At 42.6% G+C, this 20,041-nt stretch overlaps 1 protein-coding gene across 1 annotated transcript in view; it reads left to right on the top strand.

Annotated features, from left to right (window-relative positions):
- Window positions 1-20,041, top strand: part of LOC144828114 (dynein axonemal heavy chain 5-like) — a 1,079,012-nt gene that overhangs the window by 634,556 nt on the left and 424,415 nt on the right. Inside the window, exon 60 of the mRNA XM_078686235.1 lies at window positions 6,914-7,132. Coding sequence (XP_078542361.1) covers window positions 6,914-7,132 — 219 coding nt within the window. The remainder of the gene's footprint in view (window positions 1-6,913; window positions 7,133-20,041) is intronic.

Below are 20,041 nucleotides of genomic sequence, written 5' to 3'. Positions count from 1 at the left end.
ACACAGTAGAATATTAGTTTTGACAGCGTTTTTTTTTATTAGCCCAGATCTGAGCAAACCACTGAATTCTTGTTGGTGTTTCATTTGTGATCAAGAGCAGACATTTTGATATGAACACATTTCTGTCTTTTTTCTGCTACTTGATTTTTACAGTGTTACTACTGCCTCATTCTGCTCCCCTATGCTTCAAAATCTATATTACACTGAACATAGTAACCATTATTTATCACACACGCATTTTCTTTTTATGTACGGATAACACACAAAAAAAACAAGTCAGCAGCATTAAGATGCGGTAGAAATTTACAGTACCAATAACCTTGGTGCAGAAGTAAAGCATAAACTCATGGTAGCAAGATGTACACCTTGATTATGGGTGTTCATTTATTTATTTAAAGTAAGGACCTACTTTCACCTGTGTCGGAAATTTCTAACAATTTAATCTTAATCTAAAGTTATGAAGGTCCTTTTCGGTGATAATTGGATATGAATAGCAAGGTTAGCTTTGTAATACATTCCACCAGATCTTTATTGAACTATACAATGTGTTTTAAGGATGACACATGTTTAGTTGTGGATGAGTTGCTAAATTCCTTGATACAAATTGGAAGCACTTTGTCACTATTTAAGCCAATTGGTTGTTTTTTTGATTCACTTCATATTGTTTAGACATGCTTTACATATACAATTGTGTAGCTCATAAATACATAGGGTGATAATTATCTAAAGAGATGAAAGATAAAACAACTTATTTAATCAGGTTTGAAAAAATCTGCTAGCCCGCTGGCCAATCAATGAACTTTAGTGGGATGCTCTGTAGAATTTTGCCAAATGAGAAGCAATATTAATTGCATTGCTCGGTAAAAAATATGTCCCTCTGTCTGGAGTTGCTCTTGCATTTTTTGTCCAAACCCAAGATTGTAGAGTGTTATTGCCTATAGATTCCCAATAAGGTATCTGACTTGTCAAATTAAATTGACCCCCACTTATATCTTTAAACCACCATGTATGCATTTCTTGAACGTTTTAAAGTTATACGGATCTGTTTGGTGATCTGCGTTCATGGACTTCTTTCTTCAAACCAATTGTCCAGCGATTTGTCTCTGTTTATAAAATGTTCTCCCAGTTCCTCCTGATCAACTTGGTTGGCCTCTGCATGAATGTATTTTGAAGGGTGCAGTCTCAGCAGTTTCACTTGCAGACAACACATATATGTTGAATTAAATGTGTTAAACCTAAACTCCAGTGAAAAATAAGTCAACTGTTATTTGACTTTTGTCACAATCCAGTATGATGTACTTTTCAGGAAAGCCAATGGTGTAACATCATGGAAACCATATAATACATCCTGTGATGTATTGCTTGCGTTTGTGAGTGGGTTGTAAGGATTGCACCCAACTGCGTGGCCTTTCTTCTGAGAGTAACGTACATGCATGTACAAGCAGAGCCATCATGTGCGTACATGAAGGATCAGTGCTTCCTTTGGACAACTTGGATTACAAGATCACTTCACAACAGCAGAGCACAGTGATTTCATTTCTGGAGGCTACTCAAAGAAATTATCTAATCAAAGTATTCAGGTCAACTGGTTAAATTGACTGCTTCATGAATAGACCTAAGTGTAGAAAGTGGTTAAATTAAAGCCCAGAAACAGAACCACTGTATCCTGATCACATGTAGTCACTGGCTGAAAAATAACACCTATAAGGTAGTTTTACCTCATTTGATATCTATTTTATTGATAAACAGGTTAAATAGAAGGTAGTAGCGGCATTAAACAGTGTTTTAATAGCAACTCTGGAGACACCAAGGCTCCCAGAGAAGCAAGTGAATGCAAGCCCCTCCCGAAGAGTTTGTTGTATTTTTCCCTTAGGAATATTTTTTAAACAAATGTATGCCAGATAATTTACTTTACAACACAATCTTCCAAATATGCTTGTAAATAAACCATAGGGTTTATTATACAGTACCCAAGAGCATTATCTCTTCCCAGCAGTATATTAACTCTGTGCCTTTCAGACATGCTGGATAGGCTAAGGTTAACTCATCCAATCCTGCCCTGTGGCATCCCCTTATACATAGAAAACCTGTCATTTCTCTGTGTCCTATAGACTATCCCAGCCCAGCCAATAAGTAGTGTGTCAAATGCATTGATTTATATACAGTAAAGAGAATTTATAAAGGAAGTTATTTATTTATTCATTTGGACATATTTTAATACTGCAAAAAATCGGTGTGATAAATCAGCCAGTAAAGCTTTAAAATATTAGAGGGCTAAATTTTGCTACTTGTGGCACCTCAAATAGAAATTAGGTCAAACATACATTTTGCTACATTATCACTCATGCAAAGGAAATGGAGGACCGAACGAACCACAAACGCCCACAGTGGTCGCGCACACAAACACACACAATATTTGCACACTTGATATTAGACCGAAAGATCTGGGAGCTGAATGTTTGAGAACTGTGGGCGCTGTAATAAAGTCAAGCTGTGCTCTAGAATCTGTGGTAGTAACAGCTGTTGAAATTATCCTCATAAATTTGAAGTGTGTACTGTGCAGTGTGTGAAGTCTCTACTGCACAGGTACCATTTACTTTTTTTTATAAATAAGGTAGGTCATTGCCGCTTACGCGCCTTCCTGCATTTGCACAGGTCTGAATGTAAGCTCATCTCGTCTGTAATGGCTCCCATGTAGAGAATGACTGCCTCATTAGGTTTAAACACATCAACCTGAGGGCACGATTGAATTGAGTAATGGCTTGCATTACAAGAAATTGCACAAATCATATTGTGGAATTAATTTACTGCTGAAATAAGGATTTATGAAATGCACATGCTAGTTACAAAACTATTCAGAAAATAAGTACCAAGAGGAAAATTCTACATGCTATTATCTCAAAGGTGCATGTGAGCATAATAGTTATATGTCACTTGAAGACAGATCAATTAGAAAAGAGACGCGTCTTGCAATTAAGAAATTCTCCGTATTATCAATGCAGGCCCACGATATCCACAAATTGTGGAAGCGGCAATTGAAAAAAACAGAGCCTTATCCTGTGCTCGCACACACATGCTCTACTTAGGAGAGTATGCTGCACCCTGTGAAAGAGTACACCATTTTACAGGCAGTTCATTTATGGACGCCCTGGCTTGTTCAGCATTGTGGCATGCTATCACTGCTGCTTGCCTCAACCTATTGATCTCCTGGGACAAGAATCCTTATCCCTATGCTGTGCAGTAGTAACTTTTCGCTCCTGGGTCTCCTCATTGGGTGGTGTGGGTGGCCTTTATAGACCCGATTTTCACTGCAGCCCAATGGCACTATCCTGTACAGGCACTGATGCTTGAGTTTGCTTATGTGTTGCGAGCATGGTCAGAGGCAAAGGACATTCTAGAAATGCCATCATTTGCTTAAAGTAAGCTCCCATGCAGATGAGGTAAGGTCCCTATTTTCAGTGTACGGCGGTGTGTTACTGGCTGCACAGTCTGTATTACAGAAGGGAGATGCACCGAGTGTTCTTTGTGCAAGCGACACAGCTCGGGTAATATGGATTTGAGGTAGGAGAGCGAAGTATCATTTCTACAGATACAGAATGTCAAGCTGTAGGACTTTATTGATCTTCTTACACTTTGGGGGAACAGATAATAGCAATGCAAAAGAATGTTTAGAAACTCAATTGTTGGCTATAAATGTATCAATCATTTCATGGTTTCTTTGAATTAGAAAGATTTATGAACTTTTGATTTGACACACTCCAAGCTTTCTCGAAGAGGCACTGTGTCCTCCTTCCAGGAGTGTGTTTTTGCCTCATACTATTCCGCATTCCGCAGAGCAGTCACAATGACTGGGATCCTAGGTCAATGCACCGCCCTTTCACTTTGGAGTGTGCCTGCACTAGGGTTGTGATCCTGAAGATCAAAACCTTGAGTAGGACAGGTAGCCTATTTGTCTATTGATTCAGACTGGTTAGCGCCATGTTCCACTTGCATACTTCTGAAGAGCATCAAGAGAAGTAAGAAAAAATGAGGTGAAATGGGCAGGATTTAATGAGTGCATAAATGTCAGCTGGAGAAGTACAACTATTCCATTTCACAACAACGTCCTTCTCATTCCTGTACTTGTTTGTTAGGCTCCAAAGACTTACAATAACAGGCCGGTTTTCAGTTCACTCCTGTGTCTATTGTACTTCCTTATATTCCTCACTAGTGGCCCTACTATTTTCTATGCCTCTGGGGTTAGTTTCCCCGGGTTTTTGCCTCCCCAGAAATGAATAAGCACTGCTGGGGTAATCTTTGTGTGCCCATCAGACCTCAGGCTGTTGGTCGTTTTGTAGAAGTGGATCAAATTGCTCACCTCTGGACCCTCTGTGGGCCACGAAGAACACTGCAAAGTTTACATTTTGCTCCACTATGGACTAGACTAGCTACCCAGTTTCCTGCCAATTGAAGTTGAAGTTATTTCAGGTTCAGGTGGACAGTGTGCGTGTGTTTGCCTTAGTTCAGGCACAACAGCACCAAAGGACCGACCAGGGCCGGACGGGGGATTGCCCGATGCCCGCTATGGCCAGTCCGGGCCTGGGACCGACTAATACTGGGTTGTGAGAGAAATGCTGATCTGTACTTAAATGGGATTCAGCACATGGCTGTGCGTTACAGTTTGTGTGGAAACGCCACATGTCCAACTAAATTTTCCCATGTAAAAAACCCAGAACCTGGAAAAACATGTAGAAATTGATGCACATAACCTTTATCCTTCAAATTATGCCTTAATCCAGCCATTCAAATTTGAACTAGGTGAGTCTCACAGCACCTGTTATATACCACACCCTGGAGGATTGGTAATTACTACACATTTCACTCACTGCTTGGAAGAAGCCCTAATTCAGCTCTGTCACAGAAGCTGTGCAAGGGAATGGTTTTGGTTAACATGGAATTAGAAGTGCAACCTCTTTGCTTGTGTTAACTTTGGAAGGAATGTTGGACCTTGATCAGTGTTTGACCCGAATTTTTCTGACTTTATTTGCCTGTTTGTGAACTACCACTTGGCTGATGGTCATTGAAATCGTAGCTGTCCGCCTTGACCTGTTTTCCATCCATCAATGGAAAAACTTCTTAGGCACTATCAGCCAGATTCATCATGGTCCCGATTTGCGAGTCCTTAATAGCGATTATTAAGGAATCGCTATTAAGGACTCTCAAATCGGGATTCATGTAGAAATTGCAAAATAAATTGCGAATCCTACAGCCTCCTTATTTGCGATTAGCAAATTGCTAATCGCAAATAAGGAATGACTCCCCATTCATTCCTATGGGCCTTTTAGCAAATTGCTAATCGCAAATAAGGAATGACTCCCCATTCATTCCTATGGGCCTTTATCGCAAATAAGGAATGACTCCCCATTCATTCCTATGGGCCTAAAGGCCCATAGGAATGAATGGGGAGTCATTCCTTATTTGCGATTAGCAATTTGCTAATCGCAAATAAGATTGCGATTACAAGGGTGCCAGGGGTGTCCAAAGGACACCCTGTAGCACCCCTGAAATGGAAATGTATCCTGATGTTGCGCACACACATGTCCAAAGGACATGTGTGTGTGTAACATACCACTTAGAAAAATGCACTAAAGTGCATTTTTCTAAGTTTCCGCTATTTACCACGAAGTCAGACTTCGCGGTAAATAGCGGCCGGAAATTGCGAATTCGCAAATTTTAAAAGTTTCATGAATTGCATTTAAGGAATCTCAAATAGAGATTCCTTAAATGCTATTCCTCGCTAAAATGCGAAATCTGTAATAGCGAATTTTGCATTTGGGATGATGAATCCCAAATGCAAAAATTGCGCTCGCAAAGGGCCAGATTCTCAGAATCTGGCCCTTTGCGAGCGCAATTTCCCTTGATGAATCTGGCTGTATGTAAGTTATCTTCCCAGATGCTTGTGCACAATATACCGTACTTTAAGCTCAGCCTGGAGGAAGTACACCACAGCGGTTTCTCAACATGTCTAAGCATATGAGAAGACTGAATAAGGTAATATTAGCTACGTAGCATGTGTATGTGTTGTAAAGCACTGGGGATTAGGCTTACGCTTGAAGGATCTCATACTTTATCGCTTGATTATTTAAGAGGTCAGGCATAGTCTTAGTTGTTGAGTGTGTGTTTCCCTGTAGGAAGCTTAACAACCCACCATAGGACTGGCAGCTCTAGCTGCAGGGTACTTTGTTATTAATTTGAGTGTAAAACCACTGTGTTGCTAGCTTGTATGTGGAAGGTGAAGGCAGGAGCAGTGGTTTAGACTGAAGTTTGGTTGATACCCTGCATAATGGTATTTTGTATATTCTTGGGTCACATGAGTATGACATGATCAGGCTCCACTACTCAACCCATGGGGCTGCCCAGAGCCACGGCACATGGTCCAATTGGTCAGTCCTTCATGAGCTTCAGAATAGGAGGGTGTAGATAGGTGGGTGCTGGGTATTATTCCTAATGCTGAGAGCCCACAAAGAAATATGTGATTTAGGTAAGAGGAAGATTTTTATTGATGAAAACCTAAGAAAGGATACAAATAATTAGGAGCAGGCATGCTACCCAAAAGGGGAGAGGGAGATCCGTTTGGTGCAGGGCTCCCGGGTCTGCTGGAGAGCGGGCATGGACTCATGACAGGGTCAGGGAGGTCTATGGCTACACGAGGACTGAAAAGGCCACGACTCAAATATTTATCATGCTAATGATTTATCATTGCCTAAATTAGTCAAGTTGCAGAAGTTGTGTCATGACATGTTGCCCTTTTAAATCTATAGACAGTATGTTTCCATTATTAACTATTACAATGCTTGTCGATTGTGGCATTGTCTATGCTGGACCAATCCTGTCCTTTTGATTCAAAATACATTTTTTCATGTGCTTTTTACAGGCGAATCTGGCGTTGCAAGGGGCAAAACTGGCAGTTGCCCAAGAAGAGCTGAACAATGCCCAGAGCCAGCTGGATGCCAAGCAGCGAGAGTTGGATGACGTGCAGGCCATGTACGATGCCGCGATGAGGGAGAAGCAGACGCTGCTCGACGATGCAGAGGCGTGCCGCCGCAAGATGATTAATGCCACTGCTCTGATCGAAGGATTGGGGGGAGAGAAGGTAATATGTATGGTCACACAGGGGAAACAACCGTTACAACACATGCATTACAACGCATGCTTTTACCCCACATGCCATTACAACGAAAATGGCTTGCTGTAGGGGTATAAGGTGTTGGATTTAGCTCCAACACCTTCCCTAGTGTTGCACAGACTGGAGTTGGAATAGTAAATTGTTCTATTCCAAACTCCAGCGCACCCCAACAGGAAGTCGGGGTAAAAAACTGTGTTGTAACGGCATGCGGGGTAAAAGCATATGTTGCAACGTCGTACAACTGTCACACATACCAGGGTTTCCCAGTGAAGCTTGCTGCCTTTCAGTTATGTCCTCTATAAAAAATAACATTTATATCTGTTGTTGCTGGACACATAGGGGGATTGGGCTTTCTGGTGACCAAAGTGACATTTCAGTTAAAATAAAATCAGAGTGACTGCCCAACCCCACCGAAGCTTCCACAAACTAAATAATGCTACCGATTGCCTCGCTGTAGTTTAATACTTCTATGCTATTGATTTATCCGCTGCTGTAGATAGGCCAACGTTTCTGTCAAAGTATTGCTCAATCTCTTTCTCCGGCACACTTACCCACTGTATACTATGACTCAAACCCACTACATATCCGCCTTTCAAAGAAGGGGACTCAGCAGTGACCATCAGAAACAAACTGTAGAGTTTATATCAACCAAATTGTAATTTGTATACATTGTATGAGAAATATTATAAAAACGCTCCCAAATGTTCCTCAGACCTAGTAGAGATTGCTCTATTCGCAAATACATTAGATTTAGGGCCAGATGTAGTACACATTTTACAGTGCGCAAACGGGTCTTAGACCCGTTTGCGCACAGTAAAATGTATGGGCCCTTGTACAAACAGTAGTTTGTGACTCGCAAATAAATTGCGATTCGCAAAAAAACGTTTTGCGACTCGCTATTAGGAAGGGGCGTTCCCTTCCTAATAGCGACCACAAAGCTATGTACAAATGTTTTGCAACTGCAATTGTGGTCCTAAAACACTCGCAAATTACCACCTACTTCAAGTAGGAGCTAATGCATTCGCAAATGGGAAGGGGTCCCTAGGGGACCCCTTTCCCTTTGCAAATGCATGCAACATTATTTTTGGAGGACAGGCAGTGTCCCAGGGACCACTGCCTGCCCTAAAAATAGGAAACGAAAATTTTTCATTTAAAAAAAATAAATGTAAATGCATCCCATTTTCCTTTAAGGAAAACGGGCCGCAGTAAAAAAAAAAAGCCGCTTTATTTAAAAGCAGTCCCAGAAATGTTGGTATGCTGAGCCCAGCAGGCCACCATCCCTGGGACGGCCTGTCATTCCCAATGGGTTTGCAAATTGCGAGAGGCTCATTAATATTCATGAACCTCACAATTTGTATTGAGAATCGCAGACAGTGCCAAACACACTGTTGTACATTCCAATTGAGCGCAAATTGCGAGTCGCAACTTGGAATAGTCGTTCATCTGGCCCGTAGTCCTTTATTGGAAATATCTTTTGTGCATTGACTTTACTTTTTAAATCTCAGACGTTCAGTTAAGTATCACAGTAAGTAGGTAATTACTGTAACTAGTACTGCCAACCAGGCATGTGCAACATCATTAGTCAGTCCTTGTTTTTTACTCAGCAGCGCTTTACAAGATGACATTTTATATTCCATTCTTGCAGTGTGACAAGTGAAAGTACAAGTTTCAAATGTATCAAAGTACTGTCAAAAAGCAGTTCTAAATGAAGGTATCACATGATATGAAGCTTACTCCGCCACTGCCACTTTGATGATGATCTGGCTTTGGGATCAGTAGTTGTTTCTAGGGTGTTCTTTATCAGCTGCGGTTACGATCTGATTGGAGGATTTTTTTATTGTGCTTTTTGTGGCATTTATAAGGCCTGATAGGTTTTTGTTTTTGCAAAACAAGAGTACAAAGTTCCTCTGGTTGGGTGGGATCTGAGGGTACTGAACAAGAAACGGTAAGGGGATCCAAGAGGGATCACTATTGTGTGTATGAAGGAGAGGGGCTTCTACTTGTTGGAACTAGGGCTCTCACACACCTAGCAAGCTAGGTGTCATGCTTCATCATTTGAGCCTGCCCCTCGTCAGGTCGGCGCTGCAATACCTGGCAGGCACCCGAAACCGGGGCTCTTTATCAGGGATCTTTTGTTCCTGCCGGTGGGTGCAGTGGGGGTGAGAGGCCAAGTGTGTGTAGTGGGAGGGGGTTGGAAATTAAAATAGGTCAGTTAGTCCTAACCAAGCTTTATTATAAAGGTAAACTGCCTAGTTAAAAATGATGTAGAGAGGACCCAAACCTAGTCGTGAGGTGTCTAATGGTAGGGGTTCTACTCTCCAATGATCAATATGTTTCGTGTCTCAATAGTCAATAGTGATCAGGACACTTCTTCAGGATCAATGCTATGCTATCTACACTAATAGGTAAGTGTGAGACTACATACCCTGTCTTGTCGTGGTAGACCTGTAAGTGGGGATAAAAACGAGAGATACAAGATATGTTGTTTAGGACACACAGTAATGAAACCAACCTCAGTAATCAGAGGACAATACTATCCGACTTATCAGTAGTCATGAAGGAATCATGTCTAGTGTTCAGTTATGTAGCATTGTAGTGGAGGTGAGATGTAACATGTAGTATATGTTTAAGCTATCTACTATAATGCCATCACTCATTAAAAGTTAAATCACTGCATTGTAAAGTGGTTCACTAAAAGACAAGAATAAAATAAAAGACAATACAAGGGGCCCAATAATATGGGTGTAATAGGACTCACCTAAATTAACCGCACAACATGTGTGCTGCAGCAGTCGGCGGTTCAAGGACAACGATTGGGTCCCATTCAAGGGAGAGAGGTGGAGAGGAGAGAATGCATGGGGTAATTACCAGTAGATTGCGTCACCAAGGGATTGTATCTGGTGTAGGTTAAAAAAAGACAAAGTCTGGTGGTTAGTATTCAGCAATTGAGGCCATCCGAATAATAGTCCCCCTGGGGGCACCGGGTTAGCGCTATGGTACGAGGGTGTGGGGCCAAGTCAAAAAATGCCGCTCCCAGGGCACCCTCCCGGGGCATCTCCAACAAGTCAGAGAGTCTCGCGGAATGTAACGGCCTGGAGCTGCGCTGTCCGACCAAGCCATGACCCAGCTAACCGATACCGTCTCAGGTAGTGGGGCCATGTTAACAGAGATCAGCAAACTGCACTCACCTCCATAAGGACGAGGACTGAGAGGGCTCACCAGTGTGCATTGCACTTCCTGTCTGTTACACCTACCCGGCCGCCTACTCCGGGATGGTAACGGGAGTGTCGACGGTGGGTGTAGAAGTACAACCGGATTCGCGGGCTGTACTGTGACGTGCGGGTGCAGTACGGGGAAATGAAGGACGGCACATCCGAGGCGTCTAAGCCTCATACTAATGTGGTGGCCATTTTGTAGTGTGTTAGTTGGTTGTGGGTGGGCGCCCAATAGCTACATGTTCAGTGGATGGTGCCCACATTAGTCAGAGTTAACCGCAAATAATAAAGAACAACGCCCATGGAGGTAGAATTGAAAAAAGGTGTAGTCGATATTAATGTTAGGCATGTAAATCTAGAACAGATATATAGTGTATAACAACTATGGGTGGTTGCTATATATAAGCCAGTGCTTATACCAATGTTGGTGATGGCATGAAAAGTTGTTTGTATAATTAAATACAAAATGCCACCAAGCTTGTAGTTGGTTTATATAGTAATGAATCACTGATGGGTGGTTAAACCAAAATTGTGGTTGGTAACCGAGGTGTAGTAACCAATAGAAGTAATCCTGCTCGGTGTCAAGGTGTGGGTAAGCCATAGGTCATGTCACTGGTCTGGGGGATGATGATTGTTGTTGGTTGAATCTTATAGATTCATGTGTTTAAGGATATATTCAAGCAGGTCGACCAACAGTTAAAGAGGTGGGCCATGTTGGTATTAGGGAAACTTCTAGAAGGGAGGAGGAGGACCATTATATTGTGGTGGTCCATTGTATTGTGGTGGTCCTAACCCTAACCACTACAAGCGACAAATTTACCCCGGGCCTTCATACTATCAAGGACCACCACAAAAAAAGTATTGTTAAACATTGGCAGATTCTGAACACACTGCCCAGACCCAGGTTTGTATACAAGCGAACTTTCAACCTAAAGGATGCTCTGGTACACACTAGACCTAAATGAGCCAACCCTGACACCAAGAGGACCCTATGGAATCTCCCACCGGTAACCGGACACTACCCCTGTGGGTTATGTGTCATATGCCCACTCACGGTTGCAACTAAAGAGATAACACTACAACCTAATTTCAGGTGGACACAAAAGAGACACACTAATTGCAACTAAACAATGTATCTTCATGCTTAAATGTCCGTGTGGAATGAAATACATAGGCATGACTATGCGACCAATAAAGACAAGAATACGTGAGCATAGAAGTAACACACGCTACCAAAAGGTAACTACTAAGATGTACACTCACTACAAAGAGACTGCACATAGCTCTGATGATCTTTGTTGGACGCTATTGGAAGCTTTCCAAGCAATCACCCATACTGCACTGTTCAAGATTGAAAAAAGATGGATACACAGATTATCTACTCATTTAACTGGCTTGAACGATGATATACCGTGGGGATCATTACATTAACTGTTGGTCGACCTGCTTTAATATATCCTTGAACACAAGAATATATAAGATTCAGCCAACAACAATCATCATCCCCCAGACCAGTGACTTGACCTATGGCTTACCCACACCTTGACACCGAGCAGGATTACTTCTATTGGTTACTACAGCTCGGTTACCAACCGCAATTTTGGTTTAACCACCTATCAGTGATTCATCACTATATAAACCAACTACAAGCTTGGTGGCATTTTGTATTTAACTATACAAACAACTTCGCTTGCCATCACCAACATTCGTATAAGCGTTGGCTTATATATAGCAACCACCCATAGTAGTGATACACTATATATCTGTTCTAGATTTACATGCCTAACATTAATATCGACTACACCTTTTTTCAATTCTACCTCCATGGCTGTTGTTCTTTATTATTTGCGGTTAACTCTGACTAATGTGGGCACCATCCCCAGAACATGTAGCTATTGGGCACCCATCCACAACCAACTAACACACTACAAAATGGCCGCCACATTAGTATGAGGCTTAGACGCCTCGGATGGGTCGTCCTTCATTTCCCCGTACTGCACCCACACGTGAAAGTACAGCGTACAGCCCGCTAATCCAGTTGTACTTCTACACCCACCGCCGACACTCCCGTTACCATCCCGGAGTCGGCGACTGGGTAGGTGTAACAGACAGGACGTGCAATGCACGCTGGTTAGCCCTCTTAGTCCTCGTCCTTATTGAGGTGAGGGCAGTTTGCTGATCTCCGTTAACATGGTCCCACTACCTGAGACGGTATCGGTTAGCTGGGTCGTGGCTTGGTCGGACCGCGCAGCTCCAGGCCGTTCCATTCCGCGAGACTCTCTGACTTGTTGGAGATGCCCCGGGAGTGTGCCCTGGGAGCGGCGTATTTTTACTTGGCCCCACATTCTGGTACCGTAGCGTTAACCCGGTGCCCCCGGGGGACTATTATTCGGATGGCCTCAATTGCTGCATACTAACCACCAGACTTTGTCTTCTTTTAACCTACACCAGAAACAATCCCTTGGTGACACAATCTACTGGTAATTACCCCATGCATTCTCTCCTCTCCACCTCTCTCCCTTGAATAGGACCAAATTGGTGTCCTTGAACTGCCGACTGCTGCAGCACACATGTTGTGCGGTTAATTTAGACGAGTCCTATTACACCCATAATATTGGGCCCCTTGTATTTTCTTTTATTTTATTCTTGTCTTTTAGTGAATCACTTTACAATGCAGTGATTTCACTTTTTAAAGAGTGATGCCATTATAGTAGGTAGCTTAAACATATACTACATGTTATATCTCACCTCCACTATAATGCTACATAACTGAACACTAGAAATGACTCCTTCATGACTACTGATAAGCCGGATAGTATTGTCCTCTGATTACTCAGGTTGGTTTCATTACTGTGTCTCCTAAACAACATATCTTGTATCTCTCGTTTTTCTCCCCACTTACAGGTCTACCACGACAAGACAGGGTATGTAGTCTCACACTTATCTATTAGTGTAGATAGCATAGCATTGATCCATAAGAAGTGTCCTGATCACTATTGACTATTGAGACACGAAACATGTTGATCATTGGAGAGTAGAACCCCTACCATTAGACACCTCACGACTAGGTTTGAGTCCTCTCTAAGTCATTTTTAATTATGCAGTTTACCTTTATAATAAAGCTTGGTTAGGACTAACTGACCTATTTTAATTTCCAACCCCCTCCTACTACACACGCTACTACACACGCTTGGACTCTCACCCCCAGTTCACCCACCGGCAGGAACAAAAGATCCCCAATAAAGAGCCCCGGTTTCGGTTGCCCGCCAGGTATTGCAGCGCCGACCTGATGAGGGGCAGGCTCAAATGATGAAGCATGACACCTAGCTTGCTAGGTGTGTGAGAGCCCTAGTTCCAATAAGGAGACCCCCCTCTCCTTCATACACACAATAGTGATCCCTCTTGGATCCCACTACCGTTTCTTGTTCAGTACCCTCAGATCCCACTCAACCAGAGGAACTTTGTACTCTTGATTTGCAAATACAGTCCCTTGGGCTTGTATGCTGGACCTCTTAAAACTAGCCCGAAGTCCCTCTTTTTGTCTTGCAGGTTTTTGTTTTTGCCTTTTGTGCACAGTTATTGTTCCTTTTGGCCACGAAGCAGACACTGCTTTTCCTGGCATTCAGTTTCGGCATAGTGGTCTTGAATGCTGCACAAGTTATGTGTGTTGTTGCTATAGCACTTATCGGATTAGATAGCCATACTTTGGTGGGAAGAGGGAGCTACTCACATAACTTGCTTTCTGGGTTGAAGGGGACTCAAGCAGCTGTGGACTCAGAGTTGCACTTAAAATACAGTTGCTCATAGGAAGAGGGTTAATCCTCCCCCTTAATTCCCTACAGCAAAAATGTAGCCCCCGCCCGAGTGACAGTACAATGCAAAAACACAAGCATGCTTAACTTGCGGAACCAGATGGCTGGCTTGGATCAATGCACAGAATTAGGAAAACAGTGGTACATGCTCCCAGAAAGCATGATGCATAATTATTTATTCTATGGTTCTACACATGGCTACATGTGATGTTGAAGTTGAATGGGAAAGGATAATAAGATTGCCAGGAAGACTTCTGTACTGTAAACCACTCCGCCGACAGTGATATTAATGAGTAGCTGTGGGTGCAGATGAGTTTATAATCTAAATAGCGTCAATGGTTGGGTAGGATTTGTGTTCTATAAATACAAGGATGACTAAGTGTGTGGAAATTAAAGCAGCGCTACAGTGGAATAGCACTAAATTATACTCAGTCTGTAAAGGACTTTGTGTTTGCAAAGGACACAGCGTTCACTTCAAGAATTTATGAGGAATAGATTGCACTTTTCTCTACGACGGTTGTTTGTGGAGTACCCACAGCATCCTGCATCGCCCTCCCCTTGTCACACATTGGTTCTCTCCCCTGGGATGGCCATAGGTGGAGTGTAAAAGGAGGGAACCCTTCATATTTGGAGAGGCTATACCAGCCTGGGTGAGGCACTCAGTTTCCCCTGGCAGGGCGGAATATGACGGTTTCGCAGCAGCTAGACTATCAACTCAGGGTAGCTTTGTGTCATACAGTAATATTTGCAAGTATTCTCTGCTCATACATAGTGCACCAGCAGCACCAGCAGCACCTGGTTTATCACCATACTTTGTTAAGCATGCAGTGTCTCTCTCGCTCTGACCACGCACATCAGTGATGGAAGACTCACACTTATCTCCCGCTGCTCCCCCTACCTCTTCGCTTTGCTGGCTTTGGCAAGAAAGTGAAACCTTAAGGCAGTCCGCCGTCTAAAAGAGCCTTCCTGCAGTAGCAGGCAGCGGAAGTGCTGCTCTGGGAGCTGGAGTCCCTCAAGTCCTTCAGGCAGAATGAAAAACCTGTACACTAACTACAAGCCTCAGAAGCAATTGGAACAGCAGGCCCTTCTGGCATACTAAGACGAGAGCACAGGGCTGCAAATTCTGGGACTGTACTTTACCAGCCTGCTGCTGTGCATACAGTGCGCACATTAAAATACCTTAGCTTATTCTAATTAGGGGTGAGCACCAGTTGGGAGAGTTTGTGCTAAACTCCGCAGCCCAAGCGGAGCGCAGAGTGTCAAAACTCTGCAAACTCTGCCAGCAGAGCCGAGTTTACCGCCCACCCTTAAATATGAGGTTATGTTATGTTTTAAGCTACTTTTGTATGATGATTCAAAGATGTATATTCATGTGGTGTTGGGAGCTTGAGGAGTGCTGTTGAGTTGGCACCTTTAGTTTCCTTCACGATGTTCCTGCTGTGTTGTATGCATTAAGGTGCCAGCAGGTCTGTTTGAGGAAGGTAAATTATAAGTGTAATTGAAAAGGTATTTCCTAGCAATTTTTGAGAGATGCCATCGGTTTTACCATATATTGTTAGCTCTGGAAAAACATAACGGACAACCTCTGGGGACATTTTTGATTACCAAAAGTGAATTGCCATAAAATGTTTTGAGTGTTTGCATTAAGTGTTAACAGTCAATGTGCTGAACACTTCTGACTTCTGCTCATTTTCGCCAAAAAGCCAATATTGGTAAACATTTATTTGCCAATACTAGTTGTTTGCTTTCCTTCGCATAAACCCAACTGGATAACTACCACTCCCCCAGGACACATAATAAACATGTATCAATGTTCTGGTTACCCAATGACTCCATGTTGTAATGTATTCAACATTTATCAGTCTTGGAGTCCACTTTAAAAGCTGGATCCAGTCTGTGAGTTATATGCATGCTTCATGTCATTGAAATCAATCAGGTAAAAGTTCAAGAATATAGTAATATGTGGAAATAAGGACTAGACTTTGACATAGAGTACCCAATTAAAAAGAATTATCTAAATTATTGTCATAGTTTACACAAACAGCAAGTTCAGTTTTGACCAAACATTTTTGCCATACATTATTCAATTGAAACTCTCAAAGGGAGAGAGTGGAATTTGGTTATCTTGTCAAAGGCTCTCAGTCAAGACATGAAATTCAAAGTGTATTCAATATCAATTCGTAACCAAATTTCCTTAAAATACACATTGCCCGAATGGTAACCAATAGTGTAACAATTATGACATAGACCATAGTCTAAGTAAGTGAATTGCCACACCCCTTTTTGTTGAGAAGCAATAGAAAAATATAAAATTGGTGTACCGTGGTCTCCCCACTTGCCAGTACACCTGCTATGCTAATGATAGCTATAACCCTGATACGAACAGTTAAATGTGTTCAGGAAAATGTAGGCTGCATCTCTGCTACATTCAGAGAGGATGTATGATGTTACAACGCATACTTGTACATCGCATGCCTTTACAACGCGGTATTTACAACGAATACCATTACAACGCATAGTGCTTTTGGGTGTTGGATAGTGAATTATTTAATTTACTATTCCAACTCCAGTCCCCGTGGATAGTAGGGAAGGTGTTGGATAGTAAATTAAATATATTCCCTATCCTAGAGCGCCCCCCAGCGCAATGCGTTGTAATGGTTTGCGTTGTAAAAGTTGCGTCGTAAAGGCACTGCGTGGTAAAAGTTGCGTTGTAAAGGTTGTACACCTCCTGGCAGTGGTGTAACACAAAAGGATGGAGTTCCCAGCCTTGCAGAATGCAATCAGGTGGTACCTTAGTCTCTCATATGTCAAAAATATTAATTGGCCTCTGTTTCTGATTTGGGGGGTTCCCTAATGGGTTGGGGGGCCCAAAAGGATCTGGGCCCTCCCAGGGTTGTAGGGGGCGGTTTCAGTCCTTGCCTCCTGGCCAATAGCAGAGACAAAAATCTGTTGTGAGTCAGATCAACCAGCAGAATGGACTCTAGTATGAAATGCAGGAAATGCTTTCCTTTTGCCACAGTAGAGGTGCAGAGGCAATTGGGATTCTGGCTGCAGTGAGAGCCCTAACCTACTTCAGACACGTGTCCCAGAAAATGGTACTGCAGACCCAGAAAGTGAGAAAGAAAAGTTCATTTTAGTCTTTTTGTTCAACAGACATCTAAGGTGTCCCTCTGTCTCTCAGTCTAGTGGTGACCAAGCTAATTCTTTCACAATGTCTCTTGAGAATGCAATGCGCACTTTAGCAGCTGGCACCAACTGTTATTAGCATGGCACCAACCACTGCCTTTGGTATTAGCACCTCTCATACTTACAAACGTTCCAGTGTTGTGGTGCGTTGTGTTTTATATTTTACTAGTTTTAGGTCTCAAGTCTTGTGTCTATTATTTACAGAATAAATTCAATCTTAAAATTCTTTGTGACAAAACCGAACAGCAGAGGTTTAAAAACGCTTCTACTTGAGTACATTGAGCAATAGCGCTAAAAGAAGCAATTGGTGGTGAGGCTTGAAGTTTCTCCTCCAGAGGATCTCTTTTTAAAAAAAGAGCAAAGGAGTGCACTTTAAACCACGTCTGTGATAAGTTTCCACATAAAGCAATACATCATAGAGAAGCCATTGAAGGAAGGCCACCTAATGGTCATGTGCCTCCCCTATGAGCATTATATTTTCATTCATGGCAAAGGCGTGGTGCCCTTGAAATATAACATACACCACATCATAACTTTGTAATCTCTGCTGGTCTAAAAAGTGTATTGAAGCTTTTTCAGAATCTTTAGTAACCAATAAAGCATATGGGTGGTTTCTCTCCTCCTCCATGCCCCGGCTCCATTGTCAATGCCCTTTTACACCCATCTCTCCTTGCTCCATGCTTCCTAGATATTTTGTAAGTGATCCATGGGAGATGGACCTGTGATGTTTGCCACTAGCTAGAACGGCATGCCAATGGTCCCTTGGTCAACAGTGCATTATATTTTCCCAGTATAAAACAGTTTATTGCCCCTGATAGGGCTTGGTGTGCATTGTTCGCCCTTTTGATTCTTGTCTGAGTCACAGGATCGGATAATAGTCATTAAAAGACGACAGGTTCTACTCTTGCATAAACCACCATCCCGCCCACCTCAGAGCAACAGGATAGAGTAATCCCACCTACAGGAAACGAAGATCGAGTCTGACAAAGCCATGTGAGGCCAAATTCTCTGCCACAGGGGTAGATTGTACCAGGTTGTTTTTTCTCAAACGCATAGTTCTTCCTTGAATGCATCTCGTGCCACGTGTTGTTACGCGTGACCCAGTTAATGCATGCATGAGTATTGGCATTACGAAGACCTGGTCAGTGACATTTTACAAACATTTGTACGGCACAGTGAAGACCATGAAGTCAAACACGTGCAGTTCCACTTACAGAACAAGATGGTGACCAAATCGTCGGTACATAAAAAAGAACTCTGCTGCATCACTGCTTAGAGTATTATACCAGGGTATTGTTGCCAGAAAATCATCTGACACAAATACCTTGTCCTAAATATTGTTTGTAAAAGTATTACCGCATTTTAGTTAATAATCGAAAATCTACTCTCACTAGGACGATATTTTTGCAAACGATATTTAAGACGCTATAATGATGTCCGAAAACTTTTCTGCATTTGATATTCTGGCATGCAACCTTACACATGCCTCTGATATACAATGGTTCACGATTATGCTATGTTTGTTTGGAAATAATAACCACACTAAATCATGGAGCAGGCACTCTTGAGAAAAACGAAAAAGTGACGGGTGGAATGTTTGAATTAATTGTAGCCACTAGTCGTTACTTGAGCCTCATTCCAGTCCATCCTTTTTAGGCCCACTATACCACTCCAGAGGCCAGAAATATGCAAACCAATTCTAGTCCTGTGGCAGTAGCAGCAGTCCAGCCCAAACTGCTTAGCCCAGCCTCTCTTTTGTTCTTCTAAATGAGGCGACCTAATTACGCCATGAGTCCTCTGCTCATAGCCTTTCCACCCATCACTTTTTAGGTCGAGCCTAGCGTCAAGGCACATACACTGCTCCCTCTGCGAGGCATACAGTAGTCGAGTATGCTGTGGAAGCCTCACCTTCTCTCCTCCCATATTTTTATTGTGCTTGTATCATTGTAAATGCTGGTTTTCGATTGATAATGAACCTTGTTTGTCCCTCCTTGTTACCGCCCTGTCGCCATTTGTTACCTCCCATGATGACTGGATCTTTTGCTTGTGGCGTTACACAGTCTCCTTCATAAGTCGGTAAGCAACAATTTTTTTTTTATTTGCAATGTGGTCCACTTTCACTTTAGCTGCTGAGCTTCTTTATTTAATTAATTTGCCGCGCAGGCCGGAAAGGGAGCGTTTCTACTCACTAATCTAACAAGCATTTGCAATGCAATAGGTCTCGCATTGCAAATGCCTGTGTTTTTTTAAGCAGCACGGCCTCCCCATGCCACGGGCACCTGCTTTCAATCACTTTAACCCGGCATTATGTCATGTCTTTTTCCAACCCCCCCAAGTAAAATTGAATTAGAAAGGATTAGCAAATTGTCATGTGTATTCCAAGGAGCACATACACCTGTGATAATGGGCTGAAGCTGACAACAGCATATCTGTGTTACATGTCATCTGTACTAAAGCCCCCTGACTGGTTGTTTTCAAAAGCCTGTTTTATTAACAACAACACAGCCACTAATACCTTCACCACTACTACCAGTACCACCGCCACCACCAGTACCTCCACTACTACCAGTGCCACCACCATCAGTACCACCACTATCCTCACTACCAGTATGACCACTGCCAGTATCACCACCAGTACCACCACAGCCAGTACCAGTACCACC

The sequence above is a fragment of the Lissotriton helveticus genome, chromosome 4_1, assembly GCF_964261635.1.
Source record: "Lissotriton helveticus chromosome 4_1, aLisHel1.1, whole genome shotgun sequence".
Taxonomy (NCBI): Eukaryota; Metazoa; Chordata; class Amphibia; order Caudata; family Salamandridae; genus Lissotriton; species Lissotriton helveticus.
This window is presented reverse-complemented; position numbering and strand designations above follow the sequence as displayed.